Source organism: Glycine max, chromosome 8, assembly GCF_000004515.6.
Source record: "Glycine max cultivar Williams 82 chromosome 8, Glycine_max_v4.0, whole genome shotgun sequence".
Classification (NCBI taxonomy): Eukaryota; Viridiplantae; Streptophyta; class Magnoliopsida; order Fabales; family Fabaceae; genus Glycine; species Glycine max.
Window position 1 is genome coordinate 44,873,625 of NC_038244.2, and position 23,329 is coordinate 44,896,953.

General features: G+C 32.6%; 5 protein-coding genes and 1 long non-coding RNA gene across 7 annotated transcripts; 3 read left to right on the plus strand and 3 right to left on the minus strand.

The window, feature by feature from the left end:
* Nucleotides 1–1,246: 1,246 nt before the first annotated feature.
* Nucleotides 1,247–4,498, minus strand: LOC102670265 (basic leucine zipper 6-like). Its single transcript, XM_041017786.1, has 6 exons — nucleotides 4,439–4,498; nucleotides 3,859–3,936; nucleotides 3,500–3,765; nucleotides 1,913–2,003; nucleotides 1,703–1,829; nucleotides 1,247–1,392 (listed from the first exon to the last, which is right to left on the minus strand). Exons 1-6 carry the CDS (start codon nucleotides 4,496–4,498, stop codon nucleotides 1,247–1,249), a joined length of 768 nt encoding a protein of 255 aa, XP_040873720.1.
* Nucleotides 4,499–7,930: 3,432 nt separating this feature from the next.
* On the plus strand, nucleotides 7,931–9,982 carry LOC100777345 (hydroquinone glucosyltransferase). Its single transcript, XM_003532145.5, has one exon. The coding sequence runs from the start codon at nucleotides 8,344–8,346 to the stop codon at nucleotides 9,751–9,753; it is 1,410 nt and encodes a 469-aa protein (XP_003532193.1). The 5' UTR covers nucleotides 7,931–8,343; the 3' UTR covers nucleotides 9,754–9,982.
* A 1,709-nt stretch (nucleotides 9,983–11,691) lies between these two features.
* LOC100776809 (hydroquinone glucosyltransferase) lies at nucleotides 11,692–13,360 on the plus strand. Its single transcript, XM_003532144.5, has one exon. It carries the CDS (start codon nucleotides 11,786–11,788, stop codon nucleotides 13,256–13,258), a length of 1,473 nt encoding a protein of 490 aa, XP_003532192.3. The 5' UTR covers nucleotides 11,692–11,785; the 3' UTR covers nucleotides 13,259–13,360.
* Nucleotides 13,361–13,414: 54 nt separating this feature from the next.
* On the minus strand, nucleotides 13,415–15,971 carry LOC100797152 (hydroquinone glucosyltransferase). Its single transcript, XM_003530772.5, has one exon. It carries the CDS (start codon nucleotides 15,860–15,862, stop codon nucleotides 14,456–14,458), a length of 1,407 nt encoding a protein of 468 aa, XP_003530820.1. The 5' UTR covers nucleotides 15,863–15,971; the 3' UTR covers nucleotides 13,415–14,455.
* An 843-nt stretch (nucleotides 15,972–16,814) lies between these two features.
* On the plus strand, nucleotides 16,815–18,704 carry LOC106799816 (uncharacterized). Of its 2 annotated transcripts, none has more exons than XR_001389636.3 (2): nucleotides 16,815–17,215; nucleotides 18,169–18,704. It is a non-coding gene; the product is annotated as an uncharacterized lncRNA (long non-coding RNA). The 2 variants fall into 2 exon arrangements; XR_001389637.3 differs by having other exon boundaries at nucleotides 16,838–17,221.
* Nucleotides 18,705–20,371: 1,667 nt separating this feature from the next.
* LOC100796626 (hydroquinone glucosyltransferase) lies at nucleotides 20,372–22,292 on the minus strand. Its single transcript, XM_006586099.4, has one exon. The coding sequence runs from the start codon at nucleotides 22,155–22,157 to the stop codon at nucleotides 20,760–20,762; it is 1,398 nt and encodes a 465-aa protein (XP_006586162.1). The 5' UTR covers nucleotides 22,158–22,292; the 3' UTR covers nucleotides 20,372–20,759.
* Between the last annotated feature and the right edge of the window lie 1,037 nt (nucleotides 22,293–23,329).

Here is a 23,329-nt window from a genome sequence, read left to right on the forward strand (position 1 = left end):
AAACTGATTTTCTCAAAAACTTATCAAATCATTAGGTTAATTGCATCTTTTCGACCTATTAGATCAACAATTCACTAGAAAAACAAGTCAAACCACACTAAATTAATCGCATCAATTCTCTAATATTTTCGGTAGAATAAGCAACTCAAACAATTATATTACCAATTTTCATTTGAACCATATGAATCTGCTATAACCCGAGCCTATTTTGATACCACGGTCACTTACATGTTAAGCCTAGCTAACACACAGCCCTTTTAGATTTTTTTTTTGATAATCATTTTTAGATTTTCTAGCTTGAATACTAAAAGTGGTATTTTACGTGGCCTTTATTTCATGGGAGCAACCATTAAACCACTACGACACACATGGTTACTTTAAGCTTGAATGGAAACCAAAATATACTAACTACTTAATTTAAGCATTTTTTTGTCTCTCTTACTTAAAAGTCACTTAAACCTTAACAAAAGATAATGTTCCAAAGATGCATATCAAAAAATTTAAAATACTCAAACCATCAAGATGATGCTCCAAAGATGCTAATCGAAAAATTGAAAAAGATGCATAAAGAGAGAGAGAAAATTGCACTATAGCCGGTAGTTATTGGCATGATCCCACACACTTGCTCAAACTTCAAGTCTCTAGTTCAACTTTGAGTAAACCCGAACGCGATTAAAGCTGTTCAAAGTCGATACAATAAAGGACCAATAATTACGGGGCATGTCACAAAAAATAGAGATGTTTTTTTATACAATAAATTAAGAAAGACATAGGAAAACAAGGGAAGGAGGTGTGGCATAAGAGAATTGATGGAATAAAAGAGAAATAGAAAAAATATTAAATATAAAAATGTGATAGGCAAATATTATTTTAATTTTAAAAAATATATAAATATGAATTATGCATAACATATAATTCATTTCAACTTGTTGTGAACATAGGTCTTTGAGTACAATTAATAAGTAATTCTTTTAGAGTTATTTTTCATCTTCATCACTTTCTTAGAATCTAACAAATAAGATTAATAACTTATTATAATCATTAAATTATAAGAAAATAAATGATGAAGATGTTATTTTAGCGTAAGTTGATCCCTCCTCTAATCAAACTAGTTAAACAATATCATTAGAAACTTCATTAAACTTAATTCTTGATTTTCATGTACTTATATAATAAAATTCCAGTTTAACTATATGATATATCTCTAACCTTGATTTGAATGTCTGTAAACCCTTTTTGTCCCAAGCTAGAGGCCTAGGTTGAGATCGAGTTGTTCCTCAACTGTATGACCATCATTTGAATTAGGCATTGTAGGTTGTGCATTGGCTTGCAATTGGTTAATGTGGAGTTCTCTCAACCTCTTCACTTCTTCCCTGTTCTTTCCAATTTCAGCTGAAAATAGAACAAGTTTGAGCTTTATAGGGATATAAACAACATAAATCCACAAATACAACACTAGAGCTATTAAAAATGGTTTGAACCAATGATCCAAAAAAAACCAGTCTAATTTATCCTGATCCCATGGCTCAAACTTGAAAACTATTAGGCTTATTTGTCCTAGTCCAATGGATTAGACTAGATAAAAAAATAATGGCCCATTTAAATATTGGGCTGGCTCAGCCCGACTTTGTTTTTACTCTTTGTCACGTAATTTTATCAACATCTTTACTCAAAACACATACAATGGGAAAATGAAGGTAACCTTCTCTAACTATTTTTTCATCGTGAAAAGTTGCAATTCTGAATTTCAAATGATGCTGCTCCATCCGCAACAATTGTTGCTTCTTTTTAGCCTCTCTAATTTGACGACGAAAGTTGGAGATATGTTGCTGTATATAAGAATAAGGTAAAAAAATGTTAGGTACATTTAGAAATTGCTGGATACATTTATTTAGAGAGAAAAACAACGTGCCCGGATAACTTTTATCTGTTTTTCCAATTGGTCCATGCGGTCCAACTTCTTCAATCGGTATCTCTTTGAAGAAACACGATTTGCCATGATCCTGCACACAAGAGAATATAAGCGATTTGACCCAGAAAATTTTAATTTAGCATAAAAGATATACATTAATTAAAGCTTAAATATGTTTCACAGTCTTGTAAATATAATAAATTTTTTATTTAGTTTAAATATTTAAAAGTTACAAATATCATGTTTTTTTAGTATCTGTGATGGATCAACACCATACTGTTTCTATTAAAAAAACACCATATTGTTTTTCTTTAATTAAATGTAAGAAAAAACTAGAAAAGAGACTTGGTTGCAATTTTTTTTGTCTATATATCAACGCTTAATATGCAATTGAGTTCTTTAGTTTTCTTAGTTATCAAAATTAGTTCTTAATTTCCATCACTTTTTCATTTAAAACATTTAAATTCTTTTTTTCTCTCAAAATCTTTATGGAATGAATCCAATGAAATATTTAAAATAATTTTCTATTTAAAACCCATCAATCAAAATGTTATATTTCAAGCCCCTAAAAAATGTTATATTTCAAACTTTTTTTTTTCATTTTCAAAACCTTAAACTCACATGTTATAAAACCTTTTAAATTCCACCAAACTTCCGAGGTTAAAATCAATCTGAAATATTTAATTATTTGAGTAAAAAATGATAAGAATTTAATTAAGAATTTTAGGGAAATAAAAAGTGACTGAAGGATTTGATTCTATAAATAAAAAATGAGAGAGACTAACATTGAGAAAATATTCCTGAGACAACAAATCAGACATTAATCTATAATCTAGACATTTTTTTTTTACTGCATAATCTATACATCTAGACATATATAATAAAGGGAATAGTCATGTCTAGTTTCTACTTTTTTTAGACCTATTTATCTTGTAAGTGCTATAAAATTTTCTTAATCATCACAACACTTGCTATAAAAATTTCTCAACCATAATATTTGTTTACATCTCAGTCATTTTTTATTTACTAAAAAAGAATAAAAGAAGGCACAATGATGCCTGTTTTCTCTCTAGTAATATAAAATGACAAACTTTTTTCAGCTTCACTTTTTTTTTAAACATCATTACTCCTCAACTGTCTGTGATAACTGATATCACTGGTCAACTAAAGATTTCAGTTTTAGGACTGAAAAACTGATTTCATATTCCCTATATGTCATAACTAATCTGGCTTACTCTGTAAAAAAAAAAACTAATCTTTCTTCCACATTTTCTATTTAACATCTTCTCTCTCTCTCTTTTTGCTTTTTAAAAAAAGTGTAGAGAGGTACTTCCTCTAGTCCATTTTATAAGAGATAAATTTTAGTATAAAATACATAAAAATTTATCTCTTATGAAAAGGATCGAAGGTGGTATGATAGAAAGGTATGAACTGTCTTAAAAAAAAAAGGTACGGAGTGTCTTTCTTTTTTTCCTGATCCTAAAAAGAAATGTAACTGAACCAAAAATTGAGTAGAAATTAAAAAAAAAATCATGTTTTCATAAACAATAAGCATATTTAAGTCTAAAAAAGTAATAACACATATACCTCCTTAGCCTTTTTGGATCCTCCATTTTTGTGGCCATGTTGAAATTCAAGCCCGGTTTACTTGCTTGTCCTTCATAAGTTTGATTAGTGTTGAAATTGACACCAGCATCATGAGTTGAAGAACTACCATGGATGAAATTCTTCTCAACTTGATTAAAAGTATGGTTATTGTAATGGTTGTCTCTTGCTTGTGAAGAATAAATGTTAGAAATGCCAAGCTTGAGATCCAAGTCAAGTTTGGTTCTCCCCTTAGCATTACCAAACACCTGAATGATGAACCAATTAACACCTCTAAACAACTTAGTTGGAGACATAAATTAATTAAAAGAGAAAGGTTTAATTAGTAGATTGGATTTTACATGGCATGATTGATCTTTCAGTGAGGCCAGACAGATCTTCTTTGCAGCTTCTCCCATTCTCACAATTCTGTTGTCTGACTGCAAGACAAGACAAAGCAAAAAAAGAAAAAAATTAGCCAAGATTTTCACATTCACATCTACAGAAAAAAATGAATGTTTTCTTACATTAGAAAAATGATTGTTTCTTTGCTTTTTTCAGACTAGTAGTGATATCTTTATAAACAAATGCCTGGCTACAAAAAATGCATATTAATTAAATGTATCTTTCTTAAAGAAAAAAATCCCTACATTAATTTTATGAAGAAAATATGTTACTGAAGAATAACAACTCAAATACTAAATTATTCATGTATAATATTTTTGAAAAAGTTGTTAATTTGTTTGTTACGAATGAATTGCTAGCATGCTAATTTGCTAAAAAATACTTATACCATAATTAATTAGTTGACATTCTTTGCTGGTGTGCTTATCCCAACTCAAACTCAGACACTGAAATTAATAATTAAAAAAAGTATGATGCCTTTATTTTGATTGAATTTAATAATTCAAAAATCCAAACCAGGGTATGTTCACATATTACATGTATGAAGTCCTCATTTAAACCAAATCCAGAAAGATTCAAGGCATGCTGTGTTGTCATATGCATATGGAGTCCTCATCAGTGTTTTGTTAGGATTCTTCATCAGTGTTCTGTTAACCAATTGAATACATGCATGTATATATATGGTTTACTTTTGTTAGGTAAGTCGCTTTATAAGGAAATATTAACTTGCTTTCTTTAACTAATTAGATATATTTTGCATAAATGAACATGTATATTCAGGGACTAATACCCTAATTTATTCCATTAAATTAAAGGTATTATAGAGAAAGAAATTTAAGCAAAAGAAAATATTCTCTAAATTAACAACTGTATGAATGTTTGGTAACTGATTTATTTTTTAAAAAATTGCATTTTTTAAAAAAAAATCTCAGGAAGATAATAATAAATATTTTTTCCCATAATATCTTGAATTAACTCCACATTGAAACTTTTCACTTTACCAATAAATTGAGTACAATTAATAAATAATTGAGTTTGTTAAGCATATGAAAAAAACTTTATAAAAGAGAAGTAAAACTCACTTTGATGATTTTTAAATCTCTAGAGATTAATCTCATGACTATTGACAATAAGAATACCTTGTTTTCACACATAAAAAATATTTTAGTGTAAATAGTTATTTTTGTTTTTAAATGTATAAAATACTAATAATTTTATCCCTCAAAAGTGAAAAAATATGACAAATTTTTTTATTCGTTAACCTCCGTCCATTATCATTAATGAAAAAGTCTACGTGACACGTATGAATGAAAATGACAAAAATAATTATGAACATGATTACTAAATAAATTGGACTAAAATGTCAGTGAGTTTCATTGAATTAATTTGTTAGACTGCAAATTTTTGTTTCATTTAAAGATAAAATATAATTTAGTCTTCATCTCCTTTTTTATTATTACAAGTATGATATTACAATAAACACTTAAAAAAATAAGAAAACAGACATAAGTTAGAACAAACATAATAATAATAAGCATAATATTACATTAGAAATTCCAGAGCAACAGAGACATTATGCTTATTAATCAATATTATACTTATTATCATGTTTGTTTTCCTATTTTTTAAAAGTGTTTATTGTAATGTTATGCTTGCAATAATAAAAAAAAAGATAGGAAAATCAAGATTAAATTATATTTTACCCTTAAATGAAACAAAATTTGAGATCTGATAAATTATTCCAATGAAAATTTATTAACATTTTGGTCCAATGAATATTTACTGACATTTTGGTTTAATCTATTCAACAATCATGTCGACAATCATTTTTGTGAAATTTCTATGTCATGTAGACTCTTTCATTAACGATAACGGACAAAAGTTAACGGATATATAAATTATGTACTTTTTTCACTTTCAGATGTGAATTTATTAACACTCTACATATTCAAAAACAAAAATAACTATTTATCCTATTTCATTGCTTAACTAATTTAATCATATCAATCTGTTCAGCATAGAACAAATCTTCATTTACAACTATTAACCTAAGTTTCATGTATATTGCATTATTGTTATATAAATAAAATAGGGATAAGTGATATATTTTTCAATCATGCTAATAAATATTTTGATATTAGTCCATCTAAAAAAGTCTTGATTTGCACTGCTCTTTTATATTTTCCAAAAGAAAATAAGTTAATTAATATTTTTTTCTAACAATGATAAAAAAATATGTCTAATAAATTTGATAACTATTGACGTGTTAAATGTATAAAAATGTGAATATTTCACTTTTTAGATGATATGATAAATATTGACGTGTCAAATGAATAAAAAATAAATATCTTTTTGGATGTATACAATAAGTTTTCAAGTATGCCAAGCATTTAAGAAATTACACATCAATAGAAATAATAATGAGACCACTATAAATTTAATGGATCGTGAGTGAGGAATAATAAAATTAAGTAACAAAGTATTGTTTTAAATGATCAAAGGTCAATTCTCAATTCACAAAAGCAATAACTATATAGCTAATAGAAACTACAAAGAAAAGTTTAAAATTGAATATAAGTGATAGGATGTTCCTTTCAACTTTTTTGCACAACTGTGTCCTATTTACATGAGGCAGTGTGTGATAAACTGTTGCGTGAATAGACGGTGGCTCACACTTTACAACAATGCAATCAAAATTTGATATACAATGGAAATATATATTTGTGCATGACGCATAATAGAAATGTATTCCCATTCCATCGAAAACACAAAATAAAAATAATTGACGAGTTCATTGGTGAAGCACTCAAATGATGAAAGCAGGGGAAGGAAGAAGGTGCAACAATGTGCGGTGGGTGTAAGGATCTTCCAAAGGAATAGAGAAGGGAGTGAATGAGCTGAGTGTGATATAGAACTGAGGGAATGGGTGTTTAGGAGAGGGGGAGGGAATAGGTTATGATAATTTATGAATTCTGCAAACTTTTTAAAAGTGGTGGGTGAGCTTAGATATAAAAGGTGTGGGAATAACATAATACAAGTCCAACAACCTATTTCTAGCCTCTTGTATAGTACAATGATTGACTTTTCTTAATAACTATTTAAAAAGTGGCTAAATCAGTTGTTTGTCACTAATATTTTGCGGTTGATATTTTCGATGGCTATTCCGCGATTTTCAGTACTGATTTATAAAACAATAGTTATTATAATAGGTAGCAAATAAGTAATTCAAGGCACAGGAGATGCTAACTACACCATAATACACACCACAATATTTGTAACCCAAGCTTAGAAAAGGAGGAAGAAAAAGTAGGCACTATACAAACACATGTAAATTGATTCTACAAGATTTTGGCATCTATCTCAATTTTGACATCTACACATGTAAGAAGTAGGCACTATACAAACACATGCAAACTAAAAAATAATAATTAAACTTGATACAAAATTTAAGGATGAAACATGTTTTAGATCCCTTAATTTTTTTTTATTAAAATTGATTTATGTCATTTTTTTTTTATAAAACTTGGAATACTAAGGTGAGGATAAAATTAATCAATTTTAAAAATATGATCACAAAAATGATTTTTTAAAGTACATGTATTAAGAACAATTTTAACTTAAAATTGATAGACTTAAAACACATTTTTACCCAAAATTTAACTTATTAAACCTATCACATTAATATAAAATAATCAAAAACTATTTTAAATGTAAAAAGACATTCTAATCATTAAGCATGCCAAAATATGTTTCAAAGCATAATTATTGAAAATAACAACATAAAAGAAAATACCAAATCCAAAAAAAAAAGAATTAAAAAATGGATTAATTACATTATCGGAAACGGGAAAGATTCTTAACCCCTAAATTCTAATAATTGAATTGAAAACAAAAGGTTTTAGCAAAGTTGACAAAGTCATTACCCATAAAGTGTAATTCACTTGATTGAGTAAGATATTTAATACCTATCTTTGATTTGTACAAATAAAAAAAAGTGTCAACAAAAGTCATTGGAACTTCCCATTGCGTGAGGGAGAATCAAAGCTTTCCGGACGCGCAGCCATTAAAACACAAACGAGTTTAAACCTCATCAATCAGGCTAAAGAAAAAGACGAGCTACAAAGACAAAGTGGGAAACTTTAGGGGAATTAATAAAATAGAGATAAGCTGTTTAATACATATGCACTTACATCATCGTTTCCTCCCCCATGAAAGCTATGTTCAAATTAATAGCAAATTCAAATAAAGAAAGCAAAACAAAGTGTTGGAGTAAATTCTTATTGAATGCAATAAATAACATAACAATACGACAGTGAAGTGGTTTGCTATATAAGAGAAGTAGAGAACTCTTGTACCATAAAGAGAGCATCATATACAGCATTCACGAATTGTGAGCAGATAAACATCAATAGTGTATACTCTATAGTCTATAGTTTGTTTCCATGGCAAAAACAACTCACATAGCTATTGTTTCAAGTCCTGGTTACACCCACCTGGTCCCAATAATTGAGTTCAGCAAGCGACTTATCAAACATCACCAAAATTTTCATGTCACTTGCATAGTTCCCTCACTTGGGCCACCTCCAGAATCCTCCAAAGCCTACCTTAAAACTCTTCCTTCAAACATAGACACCATCTTACTTCCTCCAATTAGCAAAGAACAATTACCCCAAGGAGTACACCCTGCAATCCTAATTCAACTCACTATTACTCTTTCTCTGCCATCAATACATGAAGCTCTTAAATCCTTGTGCTCCAAAGCACCTTTAACCGCGTTGGTGGTAGATGTTTTTGCATTTCAGGCTTTGGAATATGCAAAGGAGTTCAATGCCTTGTCCTACTTTTACTTTCCTAGTTCAGCTATGATATTGTCACTGCTTATGCACGCGCCGAAACTTGATGAGGAAGTTTCAGGTGAGTACAAGGACTTAACTGAACCTATAAGGTTACCAGGTTGTGTACCGGTCATGGGGGTTGATCTTCCGGATCCGGCCCAAGATCGATCGAGCGAAATATACAATAATTTTCTTGAACGTGCCAAAGCAATGGCTACAGCTGATGGAATCTTGATCAACACCTTCTTAGAAATGGAACCAGGCGCTATAAGAGCGTTGCAAGAGTTTGAAAATGGGAAGATCAGATTGTACCCAGTTGGACCCATTACACAAAAAGGAGCAAGCAATGAGGCTGATGAGTCTGATAAGTGTTTAAGATGGTTGGACAAGCAGCCACCTTGTTCAGTGTTGTATGTTTCTTTTGGAAGTGGTGGAACACTCTCTCAGAACCAAATCAATGAGTTAGCTTCGGGTTTGGAATTGAGTGGTCAAAGGTTCTTGTGGGTTTTGAGAGCACCAAATAATTCAGCTAGTGCTGCTTACCTTGAGGCTTCAAAGGAGGACCCTTTGCAATTCTTACCAAGCGGGTTTTTGGAAAGGACAAAGGAGAAAGGTTTGGTTGTGGCTTCATGGGCACCTCAGGTTCAGGTCCTTGGTCACAATTCAGTTGGGGGGTTTCTAAGCCATTGTGGTTGGAACTCAACATTGGAGAGTGTGCAAGAGGGAGTACCTCTAATAACATGGCCACTCTTTGCAGAGCAGAGGATGAATGCTGTGATGCTAACCGATGGACTTAAAGTGGCATTGAGGCCAAAATTTAATGAAGATGGCATAGTGGAAAAGGAGGAAATTGCAAAGGTGATAAAGTGTCTGATGGATGGAGAAGAAGGTATAGGAATGCGTGAAAGAATGGGGAATTTAAAAGATTCTGCTGCTAGTGCACTGAAGGATGGTTCTTCATCACAGACCCTGTCTCAGTTGGCTAGCCAATGGGAATGTTTTAGTGGGAATTGTTAGGAAAATAGTTTTATATCCTTGGTCTTGGTTTTGGTTTGGATATTTCTGTCTAGCTGTGTTGCGTGTGCCTTGTTTTCTTCGTGGGAGTGAAGTGGTAGTTGTGTGATTTCTGAGATGTATTGCATGTTTGACACATGACATAGACATGTTAGTTGGTTTTCAAGTTGAATTTCACTTTCGTCAGTGAGCCATGTTAACTTATAATTATAGGTGTGGTTAAACAAATCAATCTGCAACCAGTTCATTAACTTTTTTACTTATGCTCAAGAGTTAATGAGTTAGCCTAGAACCTCAGAGACTATGTAAGTCAAACTAATTGACTTTGTTTGTTTGTTTGAAAAGAACAGTTTAAGTTATATATATCAGTAAACTCAGCAACTATGAATAAAGTCTATTGGTTAGGTACAATTAATGCTGGGTCAAGTGAGATGAAGAGTTTCAAATTTCATAACCATGCAAGTTGCAACTATGCAAGAAGTACCTCAAATTGAGTGAGCTCTTTTTCAAGTCTAATACAACGGTTAAACAAAATTTCCTCTCTCAACATGACAATAATAATATAAGTAGACTAGTAATACAAGCTATGAATGAAAACAGACGGGCTTGGCCCTCTCGGTTCCCATTCCCCTAAAATCCCATAGATACAAGCTATGAATAATAATTTTTTAAATATAATAAATTACCAGTGGGTATATCTGAGATAAAATCCCATAGATATAAGGATGACTATTAAAATTCTAAACTGGCCTAGTTTATACCTATAGTCATATCCATATCTTATCAAAATGGATATGAATTTATTTGTCATGCTTAAAAGAAGGATATGTACGTGGCTATGTCCTACTCAATGACGCATCTGGTGTCTCTCTGGTGAGTATCAACCAGATAAAATAAAGAATTGAAGCACTACAAAGAGATGCGCGAGGCATCCATACGACTGTGAGTCCGGTTCAGTGAACAACCAAGTGCTATATTTGACTTAGACCTCAACTTAGTACAACATAATTCAACAAGAAATAATGATACACAAAAAGATGTATCATTTGCTACGTGAGCAATATGCAATTTTTCAGCAATTAATCTTTCCGACCTCAACTTAGTACAACATAATTCAACAAGAAATAATGATATACAAAAAGATATTTCTTCCAATCCTATATATATATATATATATATATATATATATTCATCATATTTTAAAAGAAATATTTGGTCCTATTTATAAATTACAAACTAATCTATTAATAATAATTTTCTAATTTTGTCATTTATACTATTTTCAACACTTTATTATTAGGGATGATAAATATTAAGATTAAAAGTTATTATTAGTACATATTCATTGATGAGACAATAGAATAATGGATGAATATTAATAATAGCATGAAAGAGAGAATGTGAGATGATAATTTAGACTAAATATTTAGTTAGTTATCAGTAAAATTAGTTGGATATGTAATTATGTTAAAATATACTTAAAAATTCATTTTATTTTCAGACGAATTAGTTATCACTCAAATTAGTTATCATTGAAATTAGAGGATATCATTTGCTATTTGAGCAATATTCAATTTTTCAGCAATTCATCTTTCCACATCTCGTGTTCAGTGCATCTGTTGAGGGCTTCAATTCTATTAAATATTTCTTTTGACCAGTCAAAACTCAACAAAACCATGTTTTGTAACTTATAAAATATTCTATATTATATGTGATTGGAATCAAGCTATTGTCCAACAATAATTGTTTGCCATGATTTATTTATATTCTAAGACACATACATGCACTGTGAGCCATAAATGTATGGGTAAAGTGCAACTGATAACAGCATCCATTGGAAAGACAGAGAAAATTTGGAAGATTCAAACAGCTGCTTATTATATGTAATATAATATACTACAATATAGCTGTCAACTTAGACTACAATCAAGATTCACAGATCTCAAGTCAAGATTTGGCTTCCTTAGATCAATAAGATACATACAAATATATAGTAATTTCCATGCTCAATTATTTTAAAGAATTTATACTATAAATGTCATTACACTTATCATACACATATATTTCAAACCATATGCCTGAAGCAAGGAATAAAGATTCAATGGCGAAAACAACTCACATAGCAGTAATTTCAATCCCTGCATTCAGCCACCAAGCCTCCATTGTCGAGTTCAGCAAGAGACTCGTTCATCTCCATCGCCACTTCCACGTTTACTGCATCTTCCCGACCATTGATGCACCTCCCCCTGCCACACTCGCCATGCTTGAATCACTTCCTTCCAATATCAACTACAACTTCCTCCCTCCCGTGCATAAACAAGACCTGTCCCACGACGACGCTCCCTCTATGGTGCAAATCGACCTCGCCGTGTCTCAATCTATGCCATCCTTCCGCCACATGCTGGGATCTCTTCTCTCAACCACGCCACTCGTTGCCTTGATTGCTGATCCTTTTGCGAACGAGGCGCTGGAAATAGCAAAGGAGTTCAACCTCTTGTCTTACATATACTTCCCTCCTTCCGCCATGACACTCTCATTATTCCTCCAATTACCGGCTTTACACGAGCAAGTTTCGTGTGAATACAGAGATAACAAAGAAGCCATTCAACTTCCAGGCTGTGTACCAATTCAAGGCCACGATCTCCCCTCACATTTTCAAGATCGATCCAATCTTGCTTATAAGTTAATTCTAGAGCGCTGCAAGAGACTCTCTCTTGCCAACGGTTTCTTGGTTAATAGTTTCTCCAATATTGAAGAAGGAACTGAGAGAGCCTTGCAAGAACATAACAGTTCCAGTGTTTATTTGATTGGGCCAATTATACAAACTGGTCTAAGTAGTGAATCAAAGGGGTCAGAGTGTGTGGGGTGGTTGGATAAGCAAAGTCCAAACTCGGTTTTGTATGTGTCGTTTGGAAGTGGAGGCACACTCTCTCAACAACAGCTTAATGAGTTAGCTTTTGGATTGGAATTGAGTGATAAAAAATTCTTGTGGGTTTTGAGAGCACCTAGTGATTCAGCAGATGGTGCTTACGTTGTTGCTTCTAAGGATGACCCTTTAAAGTTTTTACCAGATGGGTTCTTAGAGAGAACCAAAGGACGTGGCTTTGTTGTTACTTCTTGGGCACCACAGACCCAAATTCTTAGTCACGTTTCAACCGGTGGGTTTTTAACTCATTGCGGTTGGAATTCTGCTCTTGAAAGCATTGTGTTGGGAGTGCCAATGGTAACTTGGCCACTGTTTGCTGAACAGAGAATGAATGCTGTTTTGTTAACTGAGGGCCTCAAAGTTGCGTTAAGGCCTAAATTTAATGAGAATGGTGTAGCGGAGAGGGAGGAAATTGCTAAGGTGATAAAGGGTCTAATGGTTGGTGAAGAAGGAAATGAGATTCGTGAAAGAATTGAAAAGATCAAAGATGCTGCCGCTGATGCCTTGAAAGAAGATGGATCCTCCACAAAGGCACTTTACCAATTTGGCACTCAGATGGAGAAATTTCTGGAACAGCCGTAGTGTAAATTGTTTAATGGACAGAAATAGATGTATTCAGTTGCTACTTTGAGAGCCAAATTTCATATTAACTCAATCTATTTTGAATGATGTTGAAGAGAAAAATTTACTGTGTTAGATGATCACACACTTGTTCATATAATACAATATATTTTATGTATAGGCAAAATTTGAGAGAATTTTTGAGCTAGTTTAGTTCATGATATATAGGAGATTGATGCACTGAACATCTAGCAGTGAGAAAAATCTTTCATATCAAAGGAGGGAAGGAAGACTTGGCACACTAAATGAGTTTTGAAATTTTATCACGGGTTATTTTTTTGCTTTTATGAGCCAGTGTCTAAGGTGAATACCGCAAGTTGCATGCTTTAGCTGGATAGATTGATATTATTTTTCACCAATGGTTTGTAGTTAGACATTTTATGGTTTTACTATTGGTCTCTTACAGTTGGTTCAACATCTAAATATTAATATTACTAACTCAAGAACTAGTTTCAGTTGCATAAAATATAATGCTGCTCTTCATTTCTCCTCAACTATCAAATTTGGGGTTGATATGCAGTGTTTACCTGTTAAAGAGTTTATTAAATAGGAAGGAATTTATGGAATGGATATATATTCCGAACAGTTGCAAAGCCTATCAGTGTAACTGTGTTAGATATAAAAAAATTATGAGAATAAAATCAACCGAGGCCTGAACACTGTATAGAGTTTTCGGTATCCTAATTTACTAGCATTTGATGAACCAATTGTTTCAAATCAACTCACAAGAAACAAATTACAATATCAGCATATTTATTGGGAGAGTCACAATCATAGGGATAGCCATGTACATCTCCTTGTGATAGGCTATTATTGTTGCCAACTTGGTAAATGGAAATTGTGCCTTTGAATTAGACTTGAAAAAGAACTCACTCAATTTGTGGTACTTCTTTGTAAGGCAAATGTAAGGCAACTATTAATGTAACTTAATATGTTTTCGTGTGTTCAGTCAATGGCTTATGTTTGTCTTTACAGTTAAAATGTCTGTCTCACGTGTAAAAGATGCAACAGACAGATCTCAGGAATCACACAACGACTATTTTACTCCCAGTTGCCACAAAGAAAAAAGGTTCAGAAAATTAAGCAAACGAAATACGACTAAGTAGAAATGTACAAATCAAGATCAAGATATAAAACTATCTAAGTAAAACAATTTTCCTAATTCCCACTCAAATATTCCCAATGACTGGCCAACTGAGATAGGGTCTGTGTTGAAGAGCCATCTTTCAATGCATTAGCAGCAGAATCTTTTAAATTCCTCATTCTTTCAGCTATCCCTTTACCTTCTTCCCCTTCCATCAAACACTTTATCACCTTTGCAATTTCCTCCTTTTCCACTATGTCATCCTCATTAACTTTTAGCCTCAATGCAACTTTGAGTCCATCGGCTAACATCACTGCATTTGTCTTCTGCTCTGCAAAGAGTGGCCATGCTATTAGAGGCACTCCCTCTTGCACACTCTCCAAAATCGAGTTCCAACCACAATGACTTAGGAACCCTCCAACTGAATTGTGACTAAGGACCTGTACCTGAGGTGCCCATGAAGCCACAACCAAACCTTTCTCCTCTGTCCTTTCCAAAAACCCACTTGGTAAAAATTTCAAAGGATCCTCATTTTCAGTCTCAAGGTAAGCAGCACTAGCTGAATTACTTGGTGCTCTCAAAACCCATAAGAACCTCTCACCACTCAATTCCAAACCCGAAGCTAAGTGATTGATTTGGTGTTGAGAGAGTGTTCCACCACTTCCAAAAGAAACATACAACACCGAACAAGGTGGCTGCTTGCCCAACCATCTCAAACACTTATCAGACTCATCAGTCTCTTCGATTGACCTTTTTTGCGTAATGGGTCCAACTGGGTAGAATCTGGTTTTTCCATTTCCCAACTCTTCCAATGCTCTTATAGCACCTGGTTCCATTTCTAAGAAGGTGTTGATAATAATACCATCAGTAATAAGCATTCCTTTGGAACGTTTAAGAAGGTGCTGATAATATTCGCTTGATCGATTTTGGATTGGATCAGGAAGATCAACCCCGAAAATTGGTACACAACCTTGTAACTTTATAGGTTCTGTTAGGTCCTTGTACTCACCTGAAACTTCCTCATCAAGTTTTGGCATGTGTAGCAACAGTAACAATATCATAGCTGATAAAGGGAAGTAAAAATAGGAGAGGGCACCGAACTCCTTTGCAAATTCCAATGCTTGGAATGCAAGAAGATCTGCGACCAACGCAGTTAAAGGGACTTTGGAGGACAAGGATTTCAGGGCCTCATGTATTGATGGCAGAGAAAGAGAAACAGTGAGTTGAATTTGCTGTCCAACGTATACTCCTTGGGGTAATTGTTCTTTGTTAATTGGAGGAAGAAAGATGAAGTCTATGAATGAATGAAGGGCTTTAAGGTAAGCTTTGGATGATTCTGGGGGTGAATCAAGTGAGGGAATGATGCAAGTGACATGAAAATTTTGGTGATGCTTCACAAGTTGCTTGCTGAACTCAATTATGGGGACCAAGTGGCCGAAACCAGGACTTGCAATAATAGCTATGTGTGTTGTGTTTGCCATGAAAACAGACCGTAGATGTTAGCCTGCTCACAAATTCGTGAAAGCTGTATATTATGTATGTTATCTTATCCTTAAGAGGTTAATGTGCTTCACCAAAGTTTTTGTGTTTTATATATTTTGGTAAGACTCCCATCAAGTTTATAAATCAAGGCAAGTTAATTTTATCAAAATAAATTTGGTAGTATACAAATTTATTTAATAGTTTATTTTTTTATAAGTCACTACTTCAAGTAACTTAATTCTATAAGTTATTTGAATTAACTTATATAAAAAATAAGCTAATTTATAAGTTATTAACTTATCAATCTTATTCTTATTATTTTATTTCAAATTATGAAAACTCTCTTCTTCTCTTTTTCTGATCACATTTGTCACCTAACATCGTATAATGTTCTTTAATGTTATAATTTTTTTGAATTATATTAATTTTATAATTATTTGTTGAATTATTTTTGTTTTTTTAAAATTATATAACTTAATTCAATTCATTGCATGATTTATATTTTATCCATTCAATTCGTAAAAATAAAAATATGTTCTACTTCTTAAAATGATAAATTATTAGAAACATTAAATATATACTTTTAGGTCATTTGATATTGATTAATTACCTGATTTAGTTTTATTAAATATTTTTAATTAAATTAACTAAATTATAAATTTTCAACTAATTTATAAGTTAGTTTCATCAAATATAACTAAATTGACCGAGATTAAACTTTCATTAAAAAGTTTTGATTCTCCCTCATGCATTAAATCCAACATATATGATTAGTAAGCTTTGACTTAATTATTAATTTGATTTTCAAATTATTTTAAAAGATTTAATTTAATCTCAAATTTGTTTAAAAATGCACCAATTAGATCCTTTTCACCCAATTAAAATGGCATCGTTTGGATGGAAAATTCCAGCTTTTTTGTTTATATTTGCTATTATTTTTAAAAATAAAACGATTTTCAACTCATTCAGGAAAATCGTCGAACACTTTCAGTACCGTCGCAGGCCACTCTCTTTCTTCTGGCGTCCATTTTCAACTCATTCCCCGCAACCAGCGAACCAAGACCCTCGTTCCATAATGAAACAAGACCCATTCGAAATATGCACTTCTCTAAGGCTTTCATTACTAGTATCAGGCAGTGCTGCAAGTTGTTCCATTTCAAGACTCATCCATGAGATCAATGTTAACGGAACCGGACGGCATTTGTTTATACTTTTCATTCTTGAACTGATCAAGCTCAGTAATTAGTGCAGATGCCCATGAATCATAACAACTTAACTCACACAAATCCTTCTCCGCACCGCCGCCGCCGCTCTCCTCTGATCCTTCGCTCCCGAATCTTCGCCAAGATCTGGTACGGGTAAGATTTGGGTTTTGTTTTTTTTTTTGTGTGTGCAAGATCTGAGGTTAGTTGGGTTCACAGAGGATGGGTGAGATTTGGGTTTCAGATCTGGATTTTTTTTTTGCCAGTAAGATCTTAAGGATACTGACGCCAAAAATTATCATTATTCTAAATAAAATCTGTTGAAATTTATAATCATAACGATTTAATTGGGTAAAAATGATCAAAAAAATTTTATTCCATCACAACAAATCACAATAATCATAAAAAAATTCTCAAATTTAAATTTATTTTTTTTATTTTACTCTATTTTTACATTTTTTATTGTTACTTTTTTTGATTTTTTTTCAATTATTCTATCTCACTTTTTCACTTTAGAACTTTTCCCTTATTTATGTTGTCTTTTTCACTTTTTCACCCTTTTTTTTTTCTTCATTAGAACCTTCCCTCTTCCCCACACTTGTCTTTTCCATTTTTCCATCCAACTCCAGAATCTTCCTTCTCCTTCCCACCGTTTCAACTTCATTTTTTTTTTCAAAAACAAAAAAATCACTCACTTTCATTTTTCTCATTGGCTTCTTCTTCTTCCTCATTTTCCTTTTTCTTCTTCCTCATTTTTCTTCTTCTTCGTTTCGTACCAACCCTTTGTCGTCACCCGTTGAGCCACCAATGTCGCTTTGTTGCGTGAACATGATCGCCCCTCGAACCATCATCGCCACTCGCTCGCAAAACCACCGTCGGTCAATGAGCCACCACCATTGGTGACGATGACATGGGATTTTTTCATATTGGTTCAATATTTCTTTCCCCCTTTGTACTTTTTCATATCTGTTCATTTTTTTTCTTGCGGTTATTTCTCCTCTTTTTTGTACATGGATGGATTGTTGAAGGTGCTTGATGTTGGATGATAGTTTTTTAATGTTAAGAACTCATTTCTTATATAAGGAACTCATTTTATTTTGAAGGAACAATTCTTCTTTCCACGTAGATTATCTCCAATGCACAATTTCTTCAAGAATCCGTTTCTTCATTTTAAGAAACTCACTACGGAACTGGCTTTGAAGATGCACTTACATTTCTTTTGCTTTCCCTAATCTAGTTAGTGACTGGTATTAGTTTTTTTTTTACTGAAATATCAAAATAATTCTTACTAATTTAGTCACATAGCTTCCATAATTTGAAATACCCAAATCCTCTAGGCCAGTTTGCAAAAACAAAAACTGTTAGGGAGGTTGGTGTTTGTTGTTCTGATATGTGAAGGGATGTCCAGAAGAGACGTCCTCCAAAGGTGGATTGTGCGTGTGATGGTCGTTGGTGTCGGTGGTGGTGGTGATTGTCATCGGTGTTTGGTGACGGTTCTCATCCAAGAGTGGGTTGCACGTGGTCTATGGTGGTCATTGGTTTTGGTGGTGGTTGTCATGTAAATACTGATTGTGTAAAAGTTTGTCTAAACACTGGTTTGTGTTCACTTATTTAAATAGTGTGATTTTCTATTTTTTAATTGGGTTTTTTGATTTTAATATTGTGAAGATGATTTTAATTAGGAATCATTTTTGCTGTGGGAATCATTGTGTGATGTTGACATTACTATTTTGTTTTGGGACTACTACATGTGTGAGAACAATCTTGACATTTAAGAGATGGTGTGAGAAAGAAAACACGATGAAATTGTCCTTAAATTACATTAAAGCAGCATGTATAGTGCACATAATTTTTTTTGTTAACGGAAATCAAGCTATGATAGAGAAGGGAGTGTCATTTTAATGGAGCTACAAAAGTTATGTGGTTAATTATAAGGGTAATTTACGGAGAGAATGTAATTTGGGCTAAATGGAGGGGATGGATGTAATTTGTTCTTTTTTTTAAGAAAAAACTTTAAGAATCAAATTGAAACTTTTAAAAACTTAGGAACCAAATAAAATCTTTTAAAATAATTTAACGGTCAAATTGATAATTAAGCTAGTAAAAACCTCTTTGCTTCCAATTCAATAATTTTTGTGACTTAAATGTATTTTTTGTCTTTGTAATTTAATGTTTTTTTTTAAATTTTCAACCTTGCAAAAAAAATTATTTTTGTCCTTACAAATTAATTTGTTTTGATTTTGTCCTTGTCGTTTGTCTCTGGCTTTTATTTACAAAAATGATGACATGACAAAATGGACGGATGATGTCATCATGAACTTACAAGAAAAAAAATTAAAACAAATATCATTCACAATAATTAAAATAAAAAAAATTGACATATTTGCAGGGATGAGAACAAATATAATGATGGTATGATACTCTATTTTAACGAGATTTGATGATATCATCAAGTAATGATGTGATGTAATAATGTAATAATGTCGTTATTTCATTTGTCATGTTATTATCTTTATAACGAACAGAAAGCAAAAGTATTAAAGAAAAAAAATATGTTCTTTCTCTTTAGTCTTTATATAGGCACCTGAGTTGGTGTATTTGTTGTGTTCAAGGCTTTGTAATTCTTCAATTGTGCATTAAAGGCATGGAGAGCTTAGCACAAAAATGCTTTTGATGTGAATACTTTTCACTGGGAGAGAGAAGGACTAGGTGTTCTTTCTTTCCTAAAAAGTGCCGACTACACTTTCTGATGGTGTGTACTGTCCTTTCTATATTTCCCACTTCACTCTTCTTGTATTGAACCTCGTGTAACATTGCTTTTGATGAGAGTCTAAACTTATATTCGGATAAACTTTATTTTTCATTAAATGCTTGAAATTCAAATGTTAAAATATATTTGAAAAAAATTAAAGGAAATAACAAATACATACATGAATATAAGACTAGATGAAACCTTGACATCCAAACTCAAACTCATAAAAGAAAGAGCTCATCACGTGAATGTAAAACGCATAATGTAATTTTTCATTAGGTGTTGGACAAAATAGAACCCTACATTGGACACTGGATGTTTCATGAAAACCTTTGGAAGCAATTTCATTAACGTAGTGCTTCAGATGCTATTTTCTTATGAAATCACTAGACAAAAGTCCACTTATGTGCATTGGACGCAAGTTCAATTAAAACATATTTTTGTGTGTCTGATCAGAGTAAATATACATTTCCAAGTATTGAACACACACCACTCCTGCTGAGCTCATTGAAACTCGTTACTTCATTAAAATTTGATATTTTTATTATCATTAAAACATTAAATTTTTTGAAGAGTTAGACATCTTTCATGTCTTTAATTCCAACAACATTGAAAAATTAGTTCCAAAGAATACATAAATATTGCCAATTTAATCTCAAAAGGACTGATGTACCCAACAGAAAAAACTTCCAAGAAATATTTTGACTCTAAAAGTTTTTCAAGGACCAAGTTGTTGGTGCTATATCTTTAAGGAACGAAAATAGGAGTTTACTCAAATAAATTTATGTAGAAAAGTGAAATTTAAATTGAAAACCAAGTAACCGTGTGTCATGGTCAAAGATGCAACATATCTTAGAAACCACACAAGAAAACATTCCCCCCATACAGAAAACAAATTAAGAAAATAACACAAAACAAAACTAAGTCAGTAAAACAATTTTCCTAAATCCCACTCAAACATTCCCACTGTCTAGCCAACTGAGTCAGTGTCTGTGTAGAAGAACCATCCTTCAGTGCATTAGTAGCAGAATCTTTTAAATTCCCCATTCTTTCACGCATCCCTTTACCTTCCCCCCCTTCCATCAGACACTTTATCACTCCTGCAATTTCCTCCTTTTCCACTATGCCAACCTCATTAACTTTTGGCCTCAATGCTACTTTGAGTCCATCGGCTAACATCACTGCATTCATCTTCTGCTCTGCAAAGAGTGGCCATGTTATTAGAGGCACTCCCTCTTGCACACTCTCCAAAATCGAGTTCCAACCACAATGGCTTAGGAACCCTCCAACTGAATTGTGACTAAGGACCTGAACCTGAGGTGCCCATGAAGCCACAACCAAACCTTTCTCCTTTGTCCTTTCCAAAAACCCACTTGGTAAGAATTTCAAAGGATCCTCATTTTCAGTCTCAAGGTAAGCAGCACTAGCTGAATTACTTGGTGCTCTCAAAACCCACAAGAACCTTTGACCACTCCATTCCAAACCCGCGGCTAGCTCATTGATTTGGTGTTGAGAGAGTGTTCCACCACTTCCAAAAGAAACATACAACACTGAACAAGGGGGATGATTGTCCAACCATCTTAAACACTTATCAGCCTCATTGATTGACCCTTTTTGTGTAATGGGTCCAACTGGGTACAATCTGCTCTTCCCATTTCCAAACTCTTCCAATGCTCTTATAGCACCTGGTTCCATTTCCAAGAAGGTGTTGATAATAATCCCATCAGTTTTAAGCATTTCTTTGGCACTTTTAAGAAGATGTTGGTAATATTCAACTGGTCGATTTCGGATTGCATCTGGAAGATCAACCCCCAAGAGTGGTACACAACCTGGTAACTTTATAGGTTCTATTAGATCCTTGTACTCACCTGAAACTTCCTCATCAAGTTTTGGCAGGTGTAGAAGCAGTGACAACACCATAGCTGAACTAGGGAAGTAAAAATAGGACAAGGCATTGAATTCCTTTGCAAATTCCAAGGCTTGGAGTGCTAGAATATCTACCACCAACGCAGTTAAAGGGACCTTAGAGGACAAGGATTTCAGAACCTCATGTATTGATGGCAGAGAATAAGAAACAGTGAGTTGAATTTTGCGTCCAACGTATACTCCTTGTGGTAATTGTTCTTTGTTAATTGGAGGAAGAAAAATGAAGTCAATAAATGAAGGAAGTGTTTTGAGGTAAGCTTTGGAGGATTCTGTGGGTGACCCGAGTGAGGGAATGATGCAAGTAACATGAAAATTTGGGTGATTCTTTATAAGTCGCTTGCTGAACTCAATTATTGGAACTAGGTGGCCGAAACCAGGACTTGAAACGATAGCTATGTGAGTTGTTTTTGCCATGAAAACAGACTAGGATATAGATGCTTAGCAGCTCACAAATTCGTGAAAGCTATTTGTTATGTTATCTTTATGATAAAAGAGTTCTATTCTATAGCAAACCACTCCACTGAGTTCTAATTTATTACACGCAATAGGAATTCACATGCGGCAAAACTTGTTTTTTGCTTTGTTTAAGAGTGTTATGTTTTTTTAATTTTTATGCATAGTTTTAAAGTGTCAGACGTAACGATGCTGCATATGCACCTAAACCGCATATATATATATATATATATATATATATATATATATATATATATATATATATATATATATATATATATATTATTAATTCCCCTAAAATTTCCCAATTACTTTGTCTTTCTAGCTCGTCTTTTTCTTTAGCTTGATGTGGTTCTCTCAATTTGTGTTTTAATATATGGCAGAGGACGTGGATTTCATCCAGAAAGCTTGGATGATTCTCCCTCACAACTATTTGAAAGGCCCAGTATGACTTGTTAACTTTTCTAAAACCTTTTGCTTTCAATTGAATTTTTTTAGAGGTTAAGTATTTTTTTCTGTTACGCCTTGTGTTCTATCTATATATCTTATGAATAAAATTCTGATTGGCCATTAAAAAAAGTATTTTTTTTTTGTTTCTGCTACTGTATTAATTTTTGTTTTGACTCTCTTATATTTTTTGTGTATTTAAATTTTATTTCAACAAAGTAATTACTTTTTTCCAAACAAAAGATAATAAACATAATCAACACTATAAAATTCAATTAAACACCAAGGGAATCATTCTAGCTCACTGAAGAAAATATATGAATTGTTGTAATTATGATATCTATCTTTGATTCTTATCGGTCAAAAGAATAAGATATATACAACTAAGCAGTATATACTCAATAATAAAAATCAACTCAAATAATAACATAAAATAGTAACTGATGGATGGATTTGGAGACCTAATCTCATCCCATAAACTTTTTTTAACTAAACAATAATAGAGAAGTTAAATTCCCATTCCCTCTCTTGCCCTCCCCTTACTTAATCTTGGACAAAAAGAGGGGGAGAATAGCAAGTAGCTTTCACTCCAAGTAGTAGCTCCAACCACAAATATTAGTGTTTCTTTGCTCCAACACCAATATCTATTACTCCATCGGTTCCAAAATAATAATCATTTTGGGTTG

Bases quoted from the DNA above. Each gene is read 5' to 3' on its own strand.
- LOC100777345 (XM_003532145.5), top strand. From the start codon at position 8,344: ATGGCAAAAACAACTCACATAGCTATTGTTTCAAGTCCTGGTTACACC.
- LOC100797152 (XM_003530772.5), bottom strand. From the start codon at position 15,862: ATGGCAAACACAACACACATAGCTATTATTGCAAGTCCTGGTTTCGGC.
- LOC100776809 (XM_003532144.5), top strand. From the start codon at position 11,786: ATGTCATTACACTTATCATACACATATATTTCAAACCATATGCCTGAA.
- LOC102670265 (XM_041017786.1), bottom strand. From the start codon at position 4,498: ATGACAACACAGCATGCCTTGAATCTTTCTGGATTTGGTTTAAATGAG. The intron at 3,937-4,438 runs GTAATATGTGAA...CTTGTCTTGCAG, and splicing joins TAAATGAGGACTTCATACAT to TCAGACAACAGAATTGTGAG. The intron at 3,766-3,858 runs GTAAAATCCAAT...TTCATCATTCAG, and splicing joins TGAAAGATCAATCATGCCAT to GTGTTTGGTAATGCTAAGGG.
- LOC100796626 (XM_006586099.4), bottom strand. From the start codon at position 22,157: ATGGCAAAAACAACTCACATAGCTATCGTTTCAAGTCCTGGTTTCGGC.